The sequence below is a fragment of the Triplophysa dalaica genome, chromosome 14 (assembly GCF_015846415.1).
Source record: "Triplophysa dalaica isolate WHDGS20190420 chromosome 14, ASM1584641v1, whole genome shotgun sequence".
Lineage (NCBI taxonomy): Eukaryota > Metazoa > Chordata > Actinopteri > Cypriniformes > Nemacheilidae > Triplophysa > Triplophysa dalaica.
The window spans coordinates 13,506,206-13,531,344 of record NC_079555.1 but is presented as its reverse complement, the minus strand read 5'-3'; the positions used below and the strand labels follow the sequence as shown (position 1 = coordinate 13,531,344).

General features: G+C 36.5%; 1 protein-coding gene across 1 annotated transcript; it reads right to left on the bottom strand.

Annotated features, from left to right (window-relative positions):
* Window positions 1-224: 224 nt before the first annotated feature.
* Window positions 225-24,956, bottom strand: abcc8b (ATP-binding cassette, sub-family C (CFTR/MRP), member 8b). Its single transcript, XM_056766878.1, is given in 42 exon segments — window positions 225-468; window positions 1,791-1,853; window positions 1,942-2,075; window positions 2,159-2,262; window positions 2,434-2,542; window positions 2,616-2,694; window positions 2,773-2,903; window positions 3,382-3,502; window positions 3,595-3,708; window positions 4,631-4,733; window positions 4,812-4,904; window positions 4,998-5,155; window positions 5,278-5,347; window positions 5,444-5,610; window positions 8,054-8,298; window positions 9,280-9,309; window positions 10,730-10,814; window positions 10,910-11,023; window positions 11,695-11,832; window positions 11,930-12,010; window positions 12,074-12,191; window positions 12,490-12,588; window positions 13,764-13,790; window positions 13,891-13,923; window positions 14,069-14,174; window positions 14,268-14,340; window positions 14,835-14,966; window positions 15,218-15,320; window positions 15,518-15,669; window positions 15,842-15,882; window positions 16,782-16,944; window positions 17,082-17,216; window positions 17,358-17,513; window positions 17,947-18,111; window positions 19,616-19,804; window positions 20,525-20,746; window positions 22,142-22,308; window positions 22,411-22,532; window positions 22,683-22,824; window positions 23,974-24,133; window positions 24,771-24,822; window positions 24,934-24,956. Coding segments are annotated over 42 exon segments (4,857 nt in total). The 3' UTR covers window positions 225-330.
* Window positions 24,957-25,139: the final 183 nt, after the last annotated feature.

The following is a 25,139-nucleotide window of genomic DNA, read 5'->3' as shown; positions in this document are numbered from 1 at the left end:
TTTGTTGGGTTATGGTAAATGATCATGGCCTCGTTTGGCTTGTTGGGCTAGTTTTCAGATTTGATAAGAAACACACGCTTGATTCCCTGACACTTGTTTTTTCTTTTTACAGTCTGGAGTGGTCGCAAAGACTTGCTATGTGTTAGGTAGTTGGGATATTTTATGAATACTATTCCCAAAAAATTCAAACTTCTCACAGTCAATCATTAGTATATATTATAATTCATTTTCATATAATTTGATTATTATTTTACATTACATTTATTATACAAATATTATACAAGCCATACAGTATAAACCACACCTAATGTCACTATCCAAACATGTATCCTATTTGTCTGCTCGGACAAATGCAGAGAAAACGCTGTCCTTCTGCTCCAATAGGACGTCTGGCTCGTCATATTCGAGAATGCCACCGTGCTTCATCACGATCACCACGTCTGAGCCCAGGATGGTGTGAACACGATGCTGCAGAACACCAGAAGACATTCACCATCACTCTCACAGATGCCAATCTGTCAGTCTTTTGATAAATCACTATCTATTCTGTTTCTGAAGATCAACATGGATAGATTTCATGAGGTTTATGTAAGTTTAGGAGTAAATATTTTGTGTTCTTAAGGTCCTACTTTGTTTTATGGAGTGTCCAATAACAAGTTTATGTACGTACTCATTTTCTAATAATATATTTCTAACTACAGTTATTATTACCTTACCTCTTGAATGATCATTAAAATGATTCGTTTGATATTCACCTGTCCTTTCTGTCAGTCTACTCTGATCTGATTGGTCAGATGGTCTTGTCTGCTGTGATTGGTCTACCGCGTGCAGTGTCGCAAATAGAATGTAGGCGGGCATTACACTGAGTGATGCAAATCTGACCCGGAACTAAAATTAGATCGACAGACCCGTGATTCAGAGTCTACTCTTTTTTTCCCAAGCCAAGGCTTTACAACTTGGCAGACTGTTGACATTCACACAGCAACATTACACACTGCATGTAATGTAATTTTAAGGACATTGTAAAAGTTACTCTCTTTAGTTTAAGTTTTGCTGGAACACATTTTTGTGATAATCTGATCACTTCCTGTCATTAATAATAGTGTTAGTTGGAGTGCAATGCATACAGTTCTTAAGAGCTTTATAACATGTTTTAAAGGAATAATAACTTATTGTTTGCTGACCTTGTGTCATTAAACTCCTTGATTCTGTTGTTTTATTTTGTTTTAGGAAAAATCCTTTAAGGAGAATTCGAAAAAAAATATTACGGTATCATGCAGTACAGTCCATTAATCTCGGCACATTGGCTGTTTTTTATCTTTTTTAATAATTAAATATTTAGCTTTGCAGTGCATATATCAAAATAAAAGTCCGCTATTAAACAACAGACAGTATGGCCCACACAGGGAGCTGATGATTACATTACTGAAGAGTTTCCAGATAGTTTGGAAATCTTGCCAAAGTTGTTCTGGATTTATGCAGTCTCCATGTTTTTTTCTATCAACGTAATTGTGACATTTTGACTGGCAAACTAAAGCAAACAATTTTTTTTATGTTTGAAAACTGTGAAGATTTTTTGTGTAAAACATTTATTGCACTTTTGCATAGTTCTGAATATGTATGTTTATTTTAATCTGTTCCACTTTTTTGTGCTTTTTGGAGCTTGACAGCCTGTGTTACTATGAACTCTTACATAAATGCATCTAAGTATTTTGTATGCTGTTTATACAATCTTAAAATACTGTACTAATGGCGCAGAAATTAAATGCATAAGACAAGTGCATACTCACTGCTATTGTGACCACTGTTCGATCTGCAAAAGCCGTCATGACCACTTTCTGCAAAATACTTTCCTGTAAGAACGCACAAAGATCTTAAGTCAACTTCTAGATCTACAAGTGTAAGGAGAAATTTTAAATATGCACCGAATGCTGTTCTCACCGTGGCCATATCAATAGATGCTGTTGCTTCATCCATTATGAGAATGCTGCTCTTTCTCACGAAAGCTCGGGCCAGACAGAACAGCTGTCTCTGCCCCTGGCTGAAATTCTCTCCTCCCTCTGTGACCATGGCATCTGTAGAGAGGACAGAATATTTGTGAATAGCACAACCCCTAAAAATCTACAGCTTCTTTAAAACAGACAGAAATCTAGCTCACCTAAACCACCGTGTAAAGCTTTAACAACAGACAAAAGCTGAGCAATTTCAAGAGCTTCCCAAAGCATTTGATCTGTGGCCTTTTTCTCAGGATCCAGATTAAACCTAAGAGAACGAAGTCAGTGAATCCTTGTTGAGGTTCGACTAGGACCCACATGCTTCTAACACAATTGTTTTTGTCTAAAATGATCTAATACGCAAGATTTTAGATTAAAAAAAGGTAATTATGTCATCTGTACAATAAGTAAAAAGGCACTTTTTTAATAAGGGCCTTACCGAATCGTTCCACTGAACAAAACCGGATCCTGCAGAATGATGGAAAACTTTGATCGGAGAGTTTGAAGAGGCAGCTTGGCGATATCAATACCATCTATGATAATTTGCCCTGGAAAAAATACACATTTACTGCAACCTGCAAAGCAACTGACCATACACGTTGTATCATTTTGAAAAGGTACCCTCAAACGTGTCCAGCATTCTGAAGAGTGCCAAAGAAAAGGATGACTTTCCACTTCCCGTCCTCCCGCATATTCCCACCTAAATGAAACGTAAAATGATGGTCTAGAAAAATGTATCCGTCCATAAGCAACTCTGAATTTTCTTGTCGAGTATTACCTTCTGTCCTGGTTTAATGTGAGCATTGACGTGTCTTAGAACAGGTTTTAAGGTGCTATCGTAGCGCACGCTCAGATTCTTGATCTGGATCTCTCCGTATTTCGGCCAACCTGCAGGAATCTGAGCTGGAGCTGGAATCACATGCAACATGAAATCTGCTGATGATAACACTGGTAAAACACATTCTGTTAAGAATATAAATATATACGCCTTAAAATAATAAGGAAAATATATGGAAAAACCCTCCTTTCTGGGTTTATCTTAAACAACAATAACCTCACTGTAAAGATTTTCAATGTAAATCATTTTAGGAAATTTACCTTTTTTTTATGTACAATTACAGAAAAAGACAGCAAATTTACAAGAAAACATGAAATACCTGTAATTTTACAAAGATTTTTTTTTCTGTTTTCTGGTGCTCCTTATATCATGTAATTTTACAGGAAAACAACTGTATATTTCTGTCGCTCCAGTTTTTTAACAGATGATTTTTTTTACAGTGCATATTTTTCTTTATCTAGTATTAAACTTTGTATTTGTATTCTGCCGTGGTACCGTTTTTCTTCAATTTTTTTAGCCCAAATGTGTAGTTTTCAATCATTAACTCACTCATGAGTCCATCGTAGTTCTCTGGCTGTGTGTGTAACAGACTGTTGACTCTCTTCACACAGCCCAGCTGAACCTCCATGTCTGCCAGATTACGCACGATCCAGTTGAGGTAGTTTGACACCTGCACAGATACAGTATCAGTGAAATGCTATTCAGCATCTGCACACACTGCAGACAGGTGCGTGGATGGTTTATGTATATACTGTAGTTTACCATGAGCGCGTATGTGAGCCCCAGCCCGACCAGTCCTGCTGAAAGCTGTCTGTATAATGCATTGCTTATTGAGGCCACAGCGGCTATGAGAACAACAAATGCCCCAATGTACTCCTGCAAAATAATACAAACAAAACCATAAAGAGGATAGATGGAGGATGGAGGGATTATACGGTGTGCTGTGGAAAAATGGATTGCACATTTTCTGTTGCAATTATACCATTTATACTAAATGTAGTTAAATTCCTCTTATTTTAAACACATTCGAGTCCCAATTATTTAAAGTTAATGTTGATCTTATATCATTAATTCCGATATATCGGTATATTTTAAGTGAATAAACTGTAAAAATTTCACATATAAAAAATATATTTTCCAATTATCGCTGTCAGAAAATTCTGGAAATATCTGTACCGCAGGGAAGGTGGGGTGAAGCGATGATGGGTGACTACGTATGGAATTTACACATAAAAGACAAGAGACATAATAGACATAAAAGACAAAAACCATCAAATGTACTTTTGTGAAGTTTTGGACGACTCATTTTTACTAACTGTTATGTTAAACTGCTGTTTTGAGCTCACCGTTATGACAGTATCTTATCATTTCTGCATACGAGTAATAATACTGTAATGTAGAAATATTTGAAAATATTTCTTGTTTGTACTTCACAAAGAAAAAGTAAAAATGAAAGCGATACATTTTTAAAAAAGGTGTAACATTGTTTTATTTATAATGAATAGATTAAATTAGAGATAAACCAAACTATTTCTCCACTGATACTGACAGCCATTCAGACCAATATCGACCGATCCTGTTTTAAAACTATCGGCCAATAGACAATGGCGATTATTATTATTAGCATTGGCCTCTAAATTGGTTAGATTAAATAAGATAAATACCAATAATAGTATAAATGTGACAAAGACTTAAGATTACAAGTATGCTTATAAAGTCTTAAAACAAAATGTATGAGTTTGAAGTTGATCGTACACTGTTCATGCCAAAAAATATAAATTCTGAGATTTTTTATTACCATGCGAACCTCCAGCCAGCGATTGGCTGCCATGAGGAAGAGGGAGGAAATATTATTTGCATCCGTGTATTCAAGCAGTTTCTTCTTGAACCTCTGCTCATGCCTGACATAAAAAAATAGAGTTAAATAAACATCCATCAGACCATTGCTTCTGTTGTTTATATGTCTGTTTGTTTGTTACCTAAAAGCTCTGATGGTGGTAAGTCCCTCTACGGTCTGTGAGAAATGAGACAGTAGAGGCATTTCAGTGCTGTCCTCCAGCTGCTGCAGATCTCTAAAACACACCGGGTACATTTACAGGCTGAAATAATTATAATCATCATAATAATAATAGAAGAATAACAGAATAGTTTAGTGAAAGGCTAACCTGGATGCCACCCTGAAATACTTCTGAATGAAGTAACAGGCGATAGCCAATGGAAGCAGAGCAATGAGAAATTCAGGCGTGACATAAGCGATCACACCCACTGCAGACAAACACAGCAGTGAGGAGCGACTCAAACACTCCATGGTGACTGGAATATGCTGAAATCATGACACAGAGTTTTAAAAAAGTGAATGGGATCTAATGGATCTATTTTAAAATGTTATATATTTAATATAACATACATAGTTTAGGCTGTAGTGTAACGTTCACGTGTCTCTACCTGATCAATTGTGTTGGTGTCTGTTGAGAACCTGTTCAGAATGTTCCCCAGAGGAGTCGTCTCAAATAACCTGAGGATAAAAAAGTGAACAACATTAACCTTTATCTTAATGTGTCTGAAGGTTTTACAAACTGTTGAGTAATGAAAGGGTTTTTCACACACAGACCTCATGGGTGCAAGGACGATGATGCGCAGGAGGCTGCAGTGAAGTTCTCTGGCCGCCCGCAGGCCCGTCCGCTCCACTGCCAGAGACGTGATAAGACACAGGACGATACCCAAAGCACACAACACACAAAACACCTGAAGGTATGAGGAGTGACTGAACTCACAGTCCTGAGAGAGAAATACATAAGAGATAAAACATATTAACATTTCATGTCATCATGATAGCATACCTTGTTGTGTTTAATGTCATCACAATAGCATGCATTTTTTATTTAATGTCATTACGATAGCACACTTTTTTTATTTTGCTGGTGGGTCACTTGAAAAACTTATTGTCATTTGTCATACATGTGCTGTGTAATCTCATGAATACATGTTGGATAGAATTTGTAAAAAAAAAGCAAATTGCATTTTCAAATAAAAAAACCTCTTTAAACGATTACAAACATATCTGCACACTAATACCCTATTTCACAGACAAGGCTAGTCCAACTCTAAAGTGAGTGTTTGAGCTGTCTTAACTGAGCCCTGACCTTTCTTAAAATATGTCAGTGCCAATGTTTTATCTTCAAATTCACACCAGTAATGTTTTTTTAAGGCATTTTTATGAAAGTGACTTAAATATCCTAATTTAATTCAATTCAAGTTTAGTTATATAGCGCTTTTCACAATGTGCATTGTTCCAAAGCAGCTTTACAGGGGCAAACAGGAAAAACAGACAAGGTAAAACACATCACAGTGCATGGTGTTTATGGAACGAGCAAGATCATTATAATAAATAATATCTAATAAATAAATAAATGCAGTCTCCTGGTGAGCAAGCCAACAGTGCCCTGCTGTGGCGAGGAACCCAAACTCCAATGATTGATCTATGGAGAAAAAAAACCTTGGGCTCAGGCTCCGCTGGGAGGGCCAGATCCCCTCTGACGTGTCATAGCTGCACTCGGTGACCCCGACCAAAAGCCACCGAGCAAATATCCACGAGGAAGAGCCCACCACCCGCTACCCAGGAAATCCCACTCGCCGTAACCGTGCAGGTTTAATCCGGTCCCACTCCACGATCGACACCAGAAAACAGAGGAACAACCAGGGAAAATAGTAATGGCATGTTGTAACTTCATTCCTCTGTTGTCCGACATCGACCACAAAACAAGACCAAACCTGACCCACACAGCCCCAGCAAATGAATCCCCCCAACCACAGCCAACGAGCCCCCCCACAAACACCCACCCAGGAACCTCCAATAATTTAACTTAAACATAGTCCTGGCTGCCTTGTCTGTCAAACTAGGCCTAGATGTTTTAAGTCTGTTTAATATCATTTAAATGTGAATGCATTAATAAGCCAGTTTGATTTTACATTAAAAAGTTTTTGGTTTAATTTAATCAGTATATTTCATTGTTTAGAAATAATTCAATATAATTGTAGTATTCTTATAAAATTGAATCATTTAAAATAACAAGACATTCATCTAAGAAGAACAATAAGTTGAAAAATGACTGTCATGGTTTCACCCCTCCTTGTCAGGTATTTCTTGGTTTAGAGGTGGAATCATACAGAATCCTTTGTTTCATTTGGGGAGAGATGTTTTTGACCTTGTGGCTTTCCATACTCTCCCCGAGTCGCGTCATCGTTCCTACCCTCCTGTTTCTAGTTGGTGTTAATTAGCTTCCCCTTAGTGTTTGATCCGTGTCACCTGGTCCCTATTTAATTATCCTGTGTTCGTCTCCCTATAAAGAGTCCTCATGTTTCATTGTCCTGTGCTCGTTCATTGTATATGATTCCTGGTCATTGTGGATGTTTGCTGTTTCATGCCCGTTCTTGTGCCTTGCCCTGTTCCTGTTTTCCCCGTGTCTAGTAAGTCTTAGTTTAGTGTTTGTTCCCAGTGTTTGTTTTCTTAGTTTAGTTAGTCCGTGTTCTTGTTTCTGTATTTAGTTTTCAAGTCTTGTTTTCCCCATTGTGGGTTTTGTTTTCCCTTTTTGTATTAGTCTTGCTATTTGTATAATAAATCCTTGTTACCCCTACCTTCACCACCTGTGTCTGCCTGCAATTGGGTTCCCACGCCATGTCTATCATGTCGTGTCGTGACAAAGACAAACAATGTGGACATTAAGTCTACTGGGACTTCAACTGAGGTGGACACAGCTGTGCAAACCCTGGAGGATAAAAGCCCAATGATGCTGAAATGTGTGTGTGCATGTTTTCATGTCTGTGTGACTGTGTGTGTTTCTAGATGTCACCTTTGTCAAGGTCTATCTGGTGCAATTATTGTATTTTAGGTCATTTGACCGATCTCATACTATACCTCACACCTCTAAGAAACACTTATGATTAGAGGATAAAGAAAAGAGGATGCTTATGGCACGTTTCCAAGTCATCATTTGTCATTTTAAATATTCCAATAAATATAATGGTATTATCCAGATTTTTATATTTTTACATCCCTACTACTGTTTGAGAAAACATATCTATACAGGAACCCTCAAAAAAAAATTCTCACAACGATTTCATAGTGTCATAGTGTTAAACTTTTCAGACAAAAAAAAGGAAGAACACTAAACTAATAGCAGCTCACTTTTAGCCTCTTATCCAAACTTACAGCTTCTCTCACCTGTGTAACAGTACAGTTCCGATCCACACTTTCGATCTGTGCTGCTATGACTTGTGAAGTCCAGTGAGCCAGCCAGAAATCTATGGCGACCATGAGGGAGTGTTTGGTCAGCTGAGAGAGAACTAACAGAAGAAGCAATAGCAGACCGGCAGCCCTCAGGTACGTGGCAAATGAGCTCCAGGGAATAGTGGTCCTAAGACGGAGCTCCGCACTGAGGCTCTCCTCGTCTGTTGTAGTAGATCCTTCTGCAAATACAATAACAAGCCGTTCAATCTCATTCCGGAAAAGGTTAAGCAGATCTGAGCCTGTTCTGCACGAAGAGGACACTCAGATCAGCCGGAATAAACCGACTATTCAATTATTTAAAGGTGAAGCGTGTAATTTCTGAGCTGCTGTAGTGGCACCACACAGAATTGCTGAGTGACCCGACTGGAAAGGACATAGATAAGAACATTGGCTCAAGATAGAGAGAGATGCTGGGGCATGGTCAACTCTATTTGTACATATATTGAGTGATTATGGAAATGCATTATTTTTGTTTACTGCCACCAGATGCAAAGAAGGTTCACATTTCAACTTTAAGCATTAAAGTTATCAGACACTGACAACCATGGTAGGAAAAATTGCTTTATAACCTATTTAAAACCTATATTTTGAAACATGTAGGAAAGCAAACCGTACTGGGGAACGTTTGACAAACATTGCCATTTTCCTGCTATGGAAGTCAATGGTGGCCAGGTAATGTTTGCTTACAAGCATTCTTCCAAATACCTTTCTCTGTGTTCTTCAGAATAAAGAGTTTTATACAGATTTGGAACAACTAGAGAGGAGGGTAAATGACAGAATGTTGTTTTTGTTGAACTGTCCCTTTAACGGACCAAAACTTGCATGCAATTGGTCGGCGGTCGAATGGAAGAAGATAGAATAAAGCAGGAGATATTGCAGCTATTTTGCGAGTGGTTCATGCACATTTCATGCCTGAACGATCTAAACAGGATTGTTCAGTACAACAGTACCTGTACATTCTCAATATAACATTGTATACTTGGCTCACAGGAGAGTATAAAATCTTTTTTTGAATTGTGTTGTTGTTGTTGCATAACATTATGAATGGTACTTAAAGCCCTCTTTGGTTGTAAGAGTGGAGAATAAGACAACTCCAAACATCCCCAGGCGGCATGCAAGCAAAGACGTTGTTCAAATGCTTCATGCTATTTAATCCAAACCTTTCACTTCACTAACAGTAACATCAGCAGCTGGGTAAACAACACAAATCCACACGGGGAAGCCGCCGTAGATGAAGACAAAAACATCAGAAGTTACATTGCAAGCACATGACACAATTACACATAGGTTACAATGTAACAGGGTTATTTTTTTAGGGATGCACGATAAATAATGCATTTTTGTATTATTAGCAAAACATTGTTAATGTAGCTACAGTGTGTAGATATTTATTAATGTGTAAATTACAGGAACAAAAGCAATCATTTTTAAATCCGATTGCTATCTGAATCCTTTCTGTCTTGTTAGACATGTGGCTATTAAGAACACTTTTCTGGGTTGTTCTGGAAGAACATCTATAATTCGTTTATTAAATAAACATACCAGAAAAGTTTAATAGTTAAAGAAAATGTATCTATTGTAAAGTAGGCTTTGTACACTCAAAAAATGTTTAACAAACTTAATTAAATTAAGGAAAACTTTTCCATGAAATTGGATTACATTTCTCCAACAAAATCTACTTTGTTTGAAACGATTCTTTAAAATCTTGTTGTATCAACTTCATTTTTTTAATAGTCTTGATTAGATTCAATTGTGTCATATACATGCATATTAATGAAAGCACTCAAGAACTTCTTTTATATTATATATTTTTTACATTAATTAAATACGTTTTCATTTAACTTCAATAAGAAGGTGTTGAGTGAGTAGAACTCAAGAGAAATGTAAAGAAAACATTGTAACTGCCCACGAACTAACCAAAGGCAACGCTTTTCTGAACAATGGTAACCACAAAAATCTAAAATACACCAAACTCTTCAAAACCTTAAAGATAAATGAACATTAAAGACTAACGAGTGTTTCTTTTTACTGAAAAATGCAGTTATACGCAGAGAATGCTGGGAAATAAAATTCTTCCCCCAGTTGTAACTTATTTATATTTACACAACTCCTTTATGTTGTCCCAACATGAAAGTATTCAGTTATATGACTCAACATAAAAAATCATGTTTTCATGTAATCAAATTTTGCAAAAGTTTTGTTGATCTAACTTAAGCAAGTTAAGTAAATTGAACAAGCAGCAAAAATCTTTGTTTTTAGTGTACATGATTTTCAGGGAAAATAGTGAATAGGGAATGTTTTCAAATAAAAGCGGATGTCCACTTTTTGCCGTTTGTTTCGGTCTCAGAAAATGTTATATTAATATTTAGATACTATATATTGGCAAATATATTGATTATCTGCTTTCAGTATTAAATAATTATCGGTTATCGTTATCGGCCAAAATGTTCATATCGATGCATCCCTAAATTTTTTTATGTTCATTAAGTCCAAATTAGATGTCTCCATCGATTACAACAAAAAGAATACTGTGTGACATCACAACATCGAATGCATTGTAAATGAATTATTAATGTAATTAGTATTTTTCCTATCCCCGAAATGTTTTACCTTCATCTTCATCCTCCGTGGCCAGAGTATCTGTAGAGTACATGGCCCTCCTGAAACTCTTTCTCTTCAGTTCTGTGCTGTTTTCCTGTGGAGATGTTTCAAAAGCACAAGACAATATGAAGACGTGAATGGTCCTGTATTCCAAGTAGATTTTCTAATACAAAAGAAGTGAAGTTTTACTTTGTTCTGTCTGTTCATAAGCGTTCTCCACTGTTCAAACAGTTCAGGCTCGGAAACCTGGATGTCCTTTAAGCTCCCTTGTGTCTGCACCGTCCCATCTCGCATGGCTATAATCTGAGACATCATAATAGTTTAATGAATTTGAATAAAATGAAATGAAATGCTAAATGAGTGAATGGAAATGCACAATTGGTCAAGCAGTTTTGTGTCACGATACTTAACAATGCAATACAACACTAAATGATACACTGACAATCAAAATTTATGGATAACAAGATTATTATTCATTTATATTAATATACAGCCGTTGCAAAAATTAAGAGACCATTTCAAAATCAGTTTACTTGTTTGGGTAAAATGATCATTCTGTGAACTTTTAATGATATTTTGCCCAAATTTCATATAAAAACATTGGTTCTATTTGTATTTACATGTGCAGAATATGAAAACTGAAGAAACATTTCAAATTATCAGAAAAGATGCTCTGAAATTTCGAGAAAGTAATGCAAATTCATGTTCACTTTCAAGCAATACAACAGTAATATTTCTACAAGTATTCAGAAAAAGTTTAACAGTTATTTTCCATGTGAAAACCCGTTTTCATGTGTCTTGTCATGCTTGTCACTTTCACATTGCTGTTGGATGACATTGTTTCACTCCTGAGGTTTGATTTTGTTGAAATTCAACTGGACTACAATGGCCATAATGCATCTTGAAATGAATAAATGAAAATTTTGAAGTTTTATACACTACTGTATTATAATAGTCCCTAGAAATATTCTCACCCAGTCTGCGTTAGGTAAGTACTGCAGTTTGTGAGTAACCAGCACAACCGTCCTCTTTTCTTGCCGAAGAAACTTGAGAATTCCTTCATGCATGAGGTGATCACTGAGATGAATGTCCAGAGCAGAAAATGGGTCATCCTGCAAGTAACAATGTGATGTTGTCTTATTTTTATTATGTTTGATCTTATAAAGACTTTAGTATAGATATGCTGAATCTTCTTTTGGCTGAACTCACCAGGAAAACTACATTTGTGTGCTGATACAGAGCTCGAGCTATGCTGATTCGCTGGCGCTGGCCTCCAGAGAGAATGATGCCCTGCAGGAGACAAACATGACCAAAGACGATTCCAGAGAAATATAACAGAGCAGAAGAATGAACTTATTTCATAAGGTGATATGGTTCCAGACGTACCCTTTCTCCGATCACTGTTTGGTCACCCTGTGGTAGTGTATCAATATCTGGCTGTAGCTGACAGACCTCGATCAATTCTTTATATCTGTGGAGAGGGATTCATTTTGAAGGCCACACTCTTATATAACATCTCACATATCAGCAAAAAAATTTGCTTCCCCATGACAACACTGCCCTTTAGGAATTCCACTAACACATTTTTTCCTAATATAGCATTTTTATTTACAAAGCCTTGGGCTGACAGTAATCTACAGCAGGAGGCATTGTGTTTGTGCAGAGTGGTGCGAGGGGACACGAGGACCATGTTTTCCTTTGCACGTTTCTTTCACATGACTGTACAAAGATTTCAGGACATTACGGAGCAATACTGAATTTCAGGATACCTCTTCTCATTGGGAGCCGAGTCAAACAGGATGTTCTCCTCAACTGTGGCATTTAAGAGCCAAGGCCTCTGGGAAACGTAGGCGACGGAACCTCTCTTCCTGAAAATCAACAATACAAAAATATTTCTGATTTATAATAAAATGATAAACATATATTCAATTCAATGTAAGAGATAATCCATGGCTAGCTGTGCATTAAAGGATTTTAATGCACGATGTGGAGGCCAAGAACCAACGACAAGAAGCAGAGCCTTCAAGCCAATCAGAATCGAGTATTCAAACAGACCATGGTATTAAGCGCTTTTAACAATGTTACAAATAAGCTTTACAGGAATAAAACAAAGCAAAAAAGAAAAATACAGAAAAACGTAGAGTACAGAACAGTACATAGTGTAGAAATAGTAAGACAATTCGACCAATTACCAGAACCCTGAGCTAATCTAATATCAGCATTCTCCCAGTGAGCAAGCCAACACAGCCCAGTGGCGAGGAAACAAAACTCCAATGATGAATAAATGAAGAAAAAGTCTTGGGAGAAACCAGTCTCAGCCGGGAGGGCCAGGTTTCCTTTGACTTGTCACAGCTGCACTCAGTAACTTTAATAAAAATTAAGGAAGTAGGGAAACTGCTGTGCTTTCTTAGCCATCGCTGCAGTGTTGTTAGTCCAGGAGAGATCCTCAGTGATGTGCACCCCCAGTAACTTGGTGCTGCTCACTCTCTCCACAGTCGCACCATTGACGGCCAGAGGAGCATGCTGAGTGTGTACTCTCCCGAAGTCAACAACAATCCCCTTCGTCTTCCCCACATTCAGAGAGAGATTTTTATCACCACCTGGCTAGGTGGCTCTTCTCATCTCTGTTGCTATTGAGACTCACCACAGTTGTGTCGTCTGCAAACTTGATGAATAGGTTGGAGTCGTGTGACTGTTTTCAATCATTGGTCAGCAGGGTGTAGAGGAGGGGGCTAAGTACACATCCTTGGGGGGCCCCCGTTGGCATCTATTACATTTATATCTGTTTGAAGCCATTAGAGTCTGATTTTACCAAGACTGCTTTTGCAACCGATATCAAACAACAGAGGAACGTTTTAGGCAGGGATAATGTAGAGGCATAATGTAACTGAGTGCAGCTATAACTTCAAACTGCCATCAGAAAAAGATACTGGTTAGCATTAGCCAGTACATACATTTATAGATGTGTATACATTTTATATATTTAAAATATGAATATATCAAATGAAGTGTAGTACATGATGCAAATTAAAGTAAAATTTACGTGGGTCGTCCATTCATAGTGTGTGCTCTGTAAGACAAAAAGAAGAACAAGACATGAATTTATTTACAAAAGGTACATTCTTTAAAGTAGTTTTAAGTTGTAAGTTAATGTTAACATTATTTTATACCTCACGTTGTCTTCTGAATCAGTCTTGGGCAAACTGTGGGATAAAGCAAAGTATGAGCATTAGATTTTTTAACAATCAAATTACCAAAAGAGAAAAATACCTCTTTATTATTTAACAAATAGATTTGAATGATTTGAGTATGATGTAAAAATACAGCTCATGGTTGTCTCTGTTTCACCTGTTCCATGTGATGCTTCCAGAGATCTTCTGCATTTCTCCAAGTGCCGCCAGCAACAGGGATGATTTTCCACTTCCTACTTGCCCAACAATCACGGTCAGCTGACCTGATACACACAAAGAGATAACAATTATATTTGATAAATACAAATATAGCACTATGGAAACAACAAAATACAGATTCATACACAGAAGCTCACCGAAGGGAACTTTAATGTCAATATTGCTTAGAGTCGGGCATCCCTGTGTCCATGCGAAGCAGCCGTTTACAATCTGGCAAAGTGTAAACAAGAAGAAAACTCAGCTGTTAATGTTGATATGTGCAATTTGCAAAAAGTACAGTAAGGTAACTAAAATATTCAATATTCATACTATTCAATTAATAATTTATTGTATTAGTATAAAGTGTTGCTTTCCAGTTGGTTATAACTTTTATCTACCATTATGCTGCTGTCATTCTGAAACATTTTATCCCCAGATTGTTTTATTAGTTATATATATATATATATATATATATATATCGTTATTATTAGTCACTGTTTATGTTTGTCACTGGATTTTGCAAATATATAACCAATAAAAGTATTATAAACTGCTCTTTGACAACACTACGGAATGTATATCATTTAAAAAGTGCAGTGTTTTTAAATTTTCTGAAAAAACAGAATTTTGGACATACAAGATTTCAAAAGGACAGCAACAATGTGTTGCACAGTTACTATATAGCGTTTTTTATCTTTCAACAGTATTAAACACACAAATCTAACCTTCATACAGACTTCGTCCTCTTGGGAGGAAGTCTGTCTCAGTTCCTGCTCTTCTTGCCTAAAGTTTCTGTTAACGTCCTGTTTGGCTTTATTCTTACGATTCACCAGATTGGCCTGAAGCTGTAACGCATACTGAAGATTGAGTGGAAAATTATTCAGTAAATTCACAAACACCTGTATTGAGTTCCAACTATTGAAACATCCAAATAAATTTGGTTAATGATCAAGCTTTGATATTTATCTAACATTGATACTATAGTAGTCAACTTTTTTATTCAGTACTATTGTCTCAATTAATAAACTCAGTTAATTAATAAACTTATAGACAAGAATATATTTTTTTCCTTTTCAAGTGTAAACTATAACTGTACTGTTTTACTCACAACAGACTTTATATTGGCGTTGTTGTTCACTGGACTTTGGGCTTTGGGAACGTGATCGATTTCAATCTCTGGGCTGCCAAGAAATTCACTAAGCTTCTGCACGCTGAGAAAAGATAGAAAGAGGAAATATATGTGATTATTACGTCTATCCAGTCATTTAAACTCCATGGAATTAAATCCAATGTTTGATACAAAAAACACAAGAAACAGTGAAGCAGAATTTTGGTATTCATCTGTTTGAATACAAATGCATCATATGCTGAATATTGGAAGATGTTAGGGCAAGGGACTGTCAATCACCTAACAAGAGCCTTGACCGTGGAGTGTAAGACACTGGAAAGCAGGAAGAGGGGCGTAACCAGGATGTGGAAGAGCGAAAGGGTCCCGAAAGCCACAGCGGGAGACAGATCGAAGTCTGTAGAACTGTGCACGTGCACATGAACCACAAATATCTGTTGAGCAGAGAATACTTCAATTGACTAAAAATCACACAAGTATTGCTTAAATGTAAGTCGTATTTGTTTGTTTATGATCCTTAAGAAAATTACTTTAGGTTTTAAGCATCATAATTTTTGGGGTCAAGCTGTGACTGGGGAAGAATTATGACCATAGTGACAAACTCACTGTGAGAACAGCAGCAATTGGAACGGCAGCATTCATGAAAACTGCAGAAAAATAGAAAGAAAAATGAACCTCAGATCAAGTTTCTGAACAATTATGTATCCTGATTTTTGTAAAAGTTCAAGTAGAAATGAATGGACTTTATTTGTAACTTTCTAATGATGACTTTTGGATTAAAATATGAGGAGAATCTCATTTATTGTAGAAGTGTTTCCATGTGTTAATAAACGTTATTTTGCACTGTAAAAAATACTTGTTGAACAAATTGTTCTTTTAACAAAAGTAATAAAGTAACTTGAACACATTTTTTTAGTAGAAGAGTTTTTTTTATTTTGAGTATGCTGAACAAAATCTAAAGTCCAAATGTAGTACCAAAAATATTATTTTGTTGACTGTACTTGTGATATCTAAGTGATTGTCCAAAGCGGGTCAAGAAGTTTGACCAACTTGCCAAACTGTGATTTAAAAAAAAATTTAGTGTATGAAAGTTCCCAGCATGCATTGCAGAATTTTCAATTCGCCAGATAAAATTATTAAAATGATTGCTATTTTAGTGTTTGCTGTATATTTTTTGGTTTTCATTTTGTCGTCGTTGTAAGCTATCTTTAGTATTTAAAGGTACTTTTTAACTATATGATGTTTAATGATGTTTGATGATTGTTACCATAATTGAGGGTCATGTGCTGAGTATTATAAAAAACATAATCTTGAGTTAGGTCAACTAAGTCCTTTGTTGAGTGAGCTCAGATATTTGATTGTTGCATATTTATTTTAAGTTGGTACAACACTTTTTTTCAATTGACAGTCATGTGACATTACTCAGTTAATTGAGTTAGGTGAAATACTTGGCCAAAAGTTGAGTAAACTCAAAAAAGCTGTGCAGAGAGTTGCCCGTAAAATATTAAGTTAAATAAACTTTTCATTTTTTCATTTTTTTTCTCACTAGAGATGGAGGTATACAGTGCGAATGTTCTGAGGTTGGTCAGTTCTCTCGTGCGTGTCTCCTCCACACTCGATCTAAAGATGTGCTCCCATGCGTATAGCTTCAAGAGTTTGATTCCCCTCAGCAGCTCATTGGTTTTCTTTAGTCTTTCACTGGTGTGCTCCTGCAAAACATGTCCAGCACGAAACAACACTGTGCAGTCATTCTGCCAGCTCATGAATCAAAGCTTTTATGAAGCTTTTTGAGTCTATTATGATCAACAACATTACAGATTTGACACTTCAAATATCCAGTACTCACCAGAGTACTCTTCTGTGCGCGTGAGAGTCGAGTGGCCACAAAATACTGCAGAGGAGCCAGAACAACGATGACAGTCGCACCAATTAGAGCGCTTACTCCCAGCAGATAATACAGGAGTAAAACTCCAATGACAATCTATTCAAAGACAAAAAAATCTATCAATTCAACAAAACATTTTACAAAAGAGGGCCAAAATTATATTTCTTCAGATTTTATTAGATGATAAGATGAGATAATGATAAACCAAAATGTGATCTAGACCAAAGTCATGATCACCTGAATTGGCATGGCCCACAGATTTGGACAGAGAAAGAAGAACCACATGAGGTGGTTTGTGTCACGGGCCACCAGGCTGCAGATCTGAGCTGTTGTCATGTCACCCATAGACATGTTTGACGTGCACAGACGCATGATCTTATTATAAATCTTAGTCTGTCGGAAAATAAAGAAAAACATTACCCATAGCAATCTAAATGTAATTACAAATGAATTAAGTAGTTTCATTGATTACAGTTTACATCATTCATCACTATAATGGAAGATTATGAGAGTTAATACTGTCAAATCCTTTTTCGACAGGACCAATCTACATTACAGCCAGTCGTTGGTCCACGCTAGTAGGATTTAACAATTTCTGCTAAAAAAGTCATTTTTAATAAAAACTTTTTGTTTACGCTTGCCCGACACTTACATATTTTTTTTGACACAACAATAAAATTAAACAAGTAAATAAATATTTAAGTGATTTCTTTCAATAAAAACTTATGAGAGAGGTGGCATAATTTCCCGTTTAAGAACCTGTCCCATAAAATGTGTACACGGCCCTCCTGCAAACACAGTTTATTGATCAATCCTTGAGTCGTACCTGTATGGCCGCTCTGAGCTTTATTCCAGTCTCTATAGCAACATAATAAGATGCCTGTAGAAAGGTCCTTTGCAGCAGTAGAGCCAAGAAAAGCAGCACAACTAGAACATATGCGTTGGCTAAGAATGCTTCTGAGGAAATAAAGTGCACTCCAAGAAACTTGACCTGTAAGAGAGCACGTAAATTACCTGTAAACATTTTATACAGACCAATAAAGATTTTTTTTCTTTTAGTGAGAAAGAAAGAGAAGGGGAGGAGGAGGAGGAGGACGAGGAGGAGGACGAGGAGGACGAGGAGGACGAGGACGAGGACGAGGACGAGGAGGACGAGGAGGAGGAGGAGGAGGAGGAGGAGGAGAAAGAGATTATGCAGCCTGCTCTCCCCCACACATTTCATTATTAAAGAGGTCTGGAGCATCTAATCCTCTAATAGCATTTAATACGCCTTAAAGACCTGAAGGCACAGAAACGACTCCTGAAGTCATATATCACAGCAATTATTGTGCTAATAGCCTCTTAACCATGTTTTAGGATGTGAGGAGCACATGCAATCCTCTATGTTTGAAGTATTGTTTTTACCAGGAGAAAAAAACCTAAAGACATCTACAGTGTTTCTTTCCTGTAAAATTCATACAAAACTATAAAGGAACATAATGAGGTTAAAATTTACAATAATATACAATAATAATACTACACATCATCAATATCTCAATATGCTAATGTTTTTTGTGTCCAGGGTATTAGATAAGATATTATGCACCAGCACACACTCAGTTCCCAAAATGAAGGAACAGAAGAGCATTTTCCCCAACTGATCGACTATTACTATTCATGGATAAAACACTTGAAAGTGGAATGCAAAATGAGCTTGAGAGGTGAGACATCACATACTGGTACTGTGTGTTGCTGTTCGATGTTTTTGTTGTTATTTAAAAAATGACATCTGTCCTAAACTTAATGGTCTCTGAACATTTTGGTAAATGTACTGTATGTGACTTTGTACAGTATAGGTCAACTGTATAATAAAGCTACATCAAAGAACAACTTAAAAGACCTTAATAAAATGGAACAGAATTTTAACGTGTTTGCGAAGTTGCATTATTAGACTGGAAATTTACATATTGGGTATAAAATAACACGAAAAACAGTTACATTTTGTAAACATAAATGTTTAATTACACTTTTCTGGCTTTGTCGGATTAACTATGAGATGGCTTATTTGTATGAATGTGTACGTTTTGAATCAAACAGAAAAAAATTGCGAACGTGCAAAAATGCCCGATTACTAGAAAAAAAGCAATACTAAAGCCCCCCCAGCCCTGCCCCAAACCCTAACGTCACTGGTGCTAATGCAAATCAAACTAAAGATGTATGAAAGAGATCATACGCGAATACATAGAGTTAGCCAAAATTAGCCACATCATAAAATAGTTATGTTTTGCCATGAGATTGTGTTGTTTTTTTACATTATCAATGTATGTGTCAATCTATTAGTGTGCAATGCTGATAACCAACATCTCAAGCAAGATGCATTTTTTAAATGTTGTGTAAGAGCAGTAGCAACCATTATATTCAACATCACATCAGCATCACTTTAGCCTGGGTTGAAGGCTGAATCACAACACTACAAAAACACTCTTTAATGCGTGATGTTATTTAAGCATTTGTACCGAGGGCAGTGCGGTGTGGTTATCACTGCTGATATGATGAACAATCCCAGAGATGCAGAGAGGACCAGCAAAACCCAGCAGATCAGCCATGAAGCGGAAAGTAATGCTCAGCACCAGCGGTCCTCCGAATGCCTGACGGAGAGCATGCCAGATCCACCTCGACCCTTTCAGCGGGACGGGGCAAATCTCCTACACACGCAAAGAGTGATTAGTAAGTGACCAAACCAAAGAAACTCTCATGACCAGTGTGTTTGTCACATAAAATGATGAGATTTGGTGACTATTCAATTTTAATCTGGTAAATTAGAAGATGTTCAGATTATGTAAAAGAAACACCCATTTTGCAGCATCTATCATGTCAGCGTTTTACATAATGAGATTTCAAGAAGTCCCCTCTGTGTTTTGATGAATTAAGAACGTCCATTCTGGTACACTAAATTAAAGTGGATGTCTGCATTAAAAAAGCAAGAATCATCCACAAAATAAATTAATAAAAGCATTAAAACAAAGGCCACTATAAATCAGAAAAGCTCTAGCCTGGCACCATGAGTTTGCGAGATGATTTTGAAAGGGTAGGAGACATCATTGCATATCTGGTCACATTAATCTGAACATTACGTGCTGCCTTGTGATATTCTTAACAGAAAAACAGTCTGTAAATATAAGGAAACCGGGTACTGCCATTGAACTGTAATATATATTTTTGTGTTAAGTGTAAATTTATCTGCCATCTAATGGAACTCAGTTTTTATTGAATAGTTATTATATTATATTATATGTATTATTTAATATTTATTATATTAATATTATTGAAAATCATAGTAATAAATAAAAAAATTAACACAATTTGACACAAAAACATAAAAATACTCAATTGAATAAAACAAATCTGAACTCAAATGAATGTACCGTTTGAGTGTCGAAAGCCTTGCGGAGCTTCTGGTAGTTTGTAAGGGCCCTCATGGATATGGGCAGCTTGCCGATGGTCTTCAAGTCAATGGGACGCTGATGTGCAGAGGTGATAAAGGTGTTCATCCACCAATATGTGCTTTTAGACAGCAGGTTCACAAATGGCTGCAGAAATTGAACGCCAAGATCTTGAAGATCATCTGGAGGCTTCACCTTTGTGGACTGTGGAAACCACACAGTGATGAAACAAAACAGAGAACGTCAGATCACAGAGACATACATGTGAGTACACTGCAGTGCACTGCTCGCCTTTGTTCTTCTTCAAATTCCCCTTTGGATTTCATGTTGTGACATTCTTTTTGGAAAGTTTTTAATATGTTTTAAAATGTAACTGCCAGACCTCACCATAGCTTTGGCGGCGATGTTGAGTGATGGGGTCTCACTTAAAAGGATTCACCCAAATTTACCCAAAACCAAAACTTTTTACCAAAACTTTTTGCATGATTTATTCATGCATACTGTCTATATTCATGAATAATGATGGAATTTAAATTTTTGAGTGAACTATCCCTTCAAAAAAAATAAACCTTCCGCTAATACCATCTGTCTTTTTTCAGGAACAAGCAAATCATGTTTTTACTGTGTGTAAGAATTAAAGTCTTACAAACAAGCTTCAGTCTCCCGCCTCAACCTAGTAACTCTATTAAAACTTATTTGTTATCTTAGACGAACTTTACTGGGGCTAAATTGTTTTCTTTGTATAGAGACTAAACATAATTTTGCTAAACTTCTTGATTATCACAAAAGTTGAATGAAAATAAAAACATTTTCTCCATCTTTATTTCTCCCAGCAACTGCCAGCTACACATGCAATGATTACAAAACCAGATTATCCCTCATAATTTATAAATGTTTTTTTCAGAAGTCTAAAAAAGTTCTAGACTGAGCCTCTATTCATCTCGGAAGCTACACAACACAATCGACCCCAATAAACAGCTTAGTAAAGCAAAGGATTTGGCTTCCATCTTACAGGAACTCAGGCAGGGTAGCAAACATCTGTCAGATAAACAGAAGTTCATCGTGAACTGTGATGCCATTTGAGTCCTCTGTAAACTACGCAAGATTTTAATCCCACCGAGCATTTACACTATTACGTAACAGACAGAGGGAATCAAGATGTACCTACATGATGAGCTTGTCCCTGCAAATTTAATTTGTTCCTATTTGACATGGAGTCGAACAGTTAGTAAGCATTCTCCTGGACAATGAATATGACCACAAATGAAATACACTATCAAATTATTTTACAAAATTGTACTGTTTTTACAGATTTTTTACAGATCCTTTACGTATTTATTATTTTCAACGTTATGTTATTTTACAGTATTTTTCTGGCACACCAAATGGCAAAAAATAATAATTTTTTTAGGTGATTTTTACAATGATACTTGCACAATCATCCTTGTTATTTTCACCAGTTTGAATGGGCATTTCTGATTTTAGAGGCTTGGAAAAAGGAATAAATGTATTTCTAATATAGATTGTTTAACTGTCTCTATTAATCCTCTCTCTGTGTTAAAAATATACATGAACACATCCCTATAATCCCACGCTCACCCTCCGCAATATAACGTTGACTTCTACGCCCAGCAGCAGCCCGTAGATGAGCACAAGCAGTCCTGTGATACAGAAGCGTATATGCCTCAGGCCGATACCGTGATCATCATACTTTATGATCTTGATAGTTTTGGTGACAAAGGCCAAGATCCAGTAGATCAGCAATGCTAGATAAAAAGAGACATCTTTCATGATTTCTAACCACTTTATGAAAAGCATGTTTGCTTCGGTGATTCCTTTTCCTAACCCTAACCTTTTCTTTACAGTACCTATAAGCAGCTTGGGAAAGTTGGATGTCTCTATGTTATGGTAATAGACAATCGATGTTATGGCAGCCAGTATTCCAAGCCCCGCTGGCATGTAGAGATGGAGATGACGGGACTGATTGAACCTGGTAAAAAAGGTAAATCTATATTAAGATGAATGTATGCAAATGATAAAAATATCGATTTATTTTCAAAACATGAAATATTATCTTTGTAAACCCCACTGTGTCTGTAACCCAGTGACGCACAAGTAATCAGTAAACTACAGTTCTCACCCATCTGAGACGATTCCTTCAGCGATCTCACACACCAGCACGAACAACAGAATGGTTGTGAGAAGCCAGCGGAAGTTATGTCCTGGGAAATGAAGCCATGTACTATGGTGAATGTGAACCTTAGAGCTCTGACTACCCCAACCTAAACAACATAAACACAGAATGATGCCCTCATGTTTTCTTTTATGTACTTATTTCGTTGTGATCCACACTTAAAGTATTTATTTGCTTGAAACAAGATTGAGGTCGATTTAATGCTACAGAACTATTTTCAACCAAGTGTTTGTTATGGGTGAATGTGTTTCATCCAGCACAAAAACATTTCTATCTCAATCAGATTGCATAATTAGTCAAATGGTGTGAACATGTGTTTTTCTGTGACTTTGTTGTGTCATAAGTCCCTCATGCATGTTTTAGACACGTAAAATTGGAAAAATGAAAGTGTTGGAACAAAAGATGCATTCTATCTAAAAGTGAATGCTCACCCAGACCTGCCTGAAACACCTCGTGTAACCACACCCCCACAAATCTACGTCAGTTCGTGGTATGAGTAGACTAAGACCCCCCAAATGTATATGCAAGTAAGGTGGGTGCACCTGTCAGAACAATTGCTTTGGAACCTGATGTTCCAAATATGGAAAGAGGCGTTACATTTCCGTCACACGCTTGCAGTATTCGACCAACCTCGGCGCACTGGTTAACTGGCCAATCATAGCACACCTCTTTTTTCAGAGTGTATTTGCACAATGTAGTGTATATTTTGCTAAAAATCTGTGCGTTTCAGAGGGGCGGGGCAAAGAGGAGATACAAACATGCACCTTAAATTATATAGTATACACATTACATTACACCTAAAACAACTGATAATATTCGTTTTAGCCGTGTCATATGACCCCTTTAAGACTGGGATGGTTTGATCGTATAATTTGGATTTAGGGAAGAGTATTTTTCTCTAACATAAATGTTATTCCAGGAACATATTGCTGCTGTCCTTCTTAAATCGTGTATCTCCATATTTCGAGATTTATTTTTTTTGCCATAAACCATCAATTAGTCACCCTTTATGTTTGTCACTGGGTTTTGCTTATTTTTCACTGATAAAACATTTAAAAAAACTTCTTGTCAAATTAAACAACACGCTATGTAGTCATCTAAAAAAGTATAGTGTATTTTCCATTTCCTGAAAAACTGAATCTGGACATAAGAGGTTTCAGAAGGACAGCAACAAATATAAAATCATGATGACATTCATTATAAAATGATTATGATATTTTCAAAAGAAACATCTCACCTATGAAGAGGATGGGGAAGGTGCTAAACAGTAAGAAAACATGTGGAACGACGCCTAGAGCATCCAAAAAGCAGCCGTTATTCAGTAGACCATTATCAACTTTATACGCTGAGGAGTTATCAGTGCCACAGAAGGACAGAGTGCTGTTGGAGACGGGAGACTGAGGAAACAAGAGAGACAGAAATGATGTTTGATGACTAAATGTCGCAAGTATATGCATGCAAGCAATTGTTAAAAGATTTGTTTTGTCTGAAGGCTGGGGTTTTCTGAGGTGGAGCTCACACATATAATCCTCAGAGTCATATTACAAATACATGCAATGCCCTTTTCACTGAGTGCATCTTTAAAGTCATCCTTCACCATCCACTTCGTTTTAGTGTATAATAATTTATTTTTGTGTTTTAATGTCCACATATAGCTAAATTTTAAAAACGTATTTTTAAGGCAAAATCTGTATTTATTAAATTATCATTCACATTGTTTACTTTAGCAGTAAGATGACGTCACCAGTACAACAACTGAAGCTGTTTTCCTGCACGTTGTGTATTCTGTTGTACTTCAGTCGTCTTGCAAATATTATGATATCGATCCAAGCTCGGTTTTCATTGGTAAAATTATGTTTATTTTTATTTATACAAACATTTACAACGTGTAAGAAGAAAGTTTTGAATATTTTCATTAACGACAAGCAATTCTAAAAAAGTAACAAAATTATGCAAAAAATATTGACGAAAAACAGTTTAATGTCAAATAACGCGTATATTTAAATAGTGGTGATGCAATAAAAATGAACTCACCGGTCTGTATCCTCGCATCATTTTGAAAAGAGATTTCGCTTTTCCCACATTCCTTACAAAAACGGTTACTAAAAATGTGTTTCTCTATCAATGAAATAATGTTTTAAATTATGCAATTACGATACAATTGATATTTTGTATGGGTTGTAGTAGTAAAGTCTACATTGTGGACAGAGCGCTCTGCATCAGTTTTGCTCTGTGACTGACATGAGATGATCTGAGCGCGAGATTATGAGCATGAGCCTTTCATCCTAAAGGATGGCGTTGAAGTCCAGTGTGATTTTTAGCCCTTTGCCAACATGATATTTTTCCAGAGTATTTCGTTGTGATCAGGTTTTTCTCCCAACATAAGCAAACTAATCATTTAGA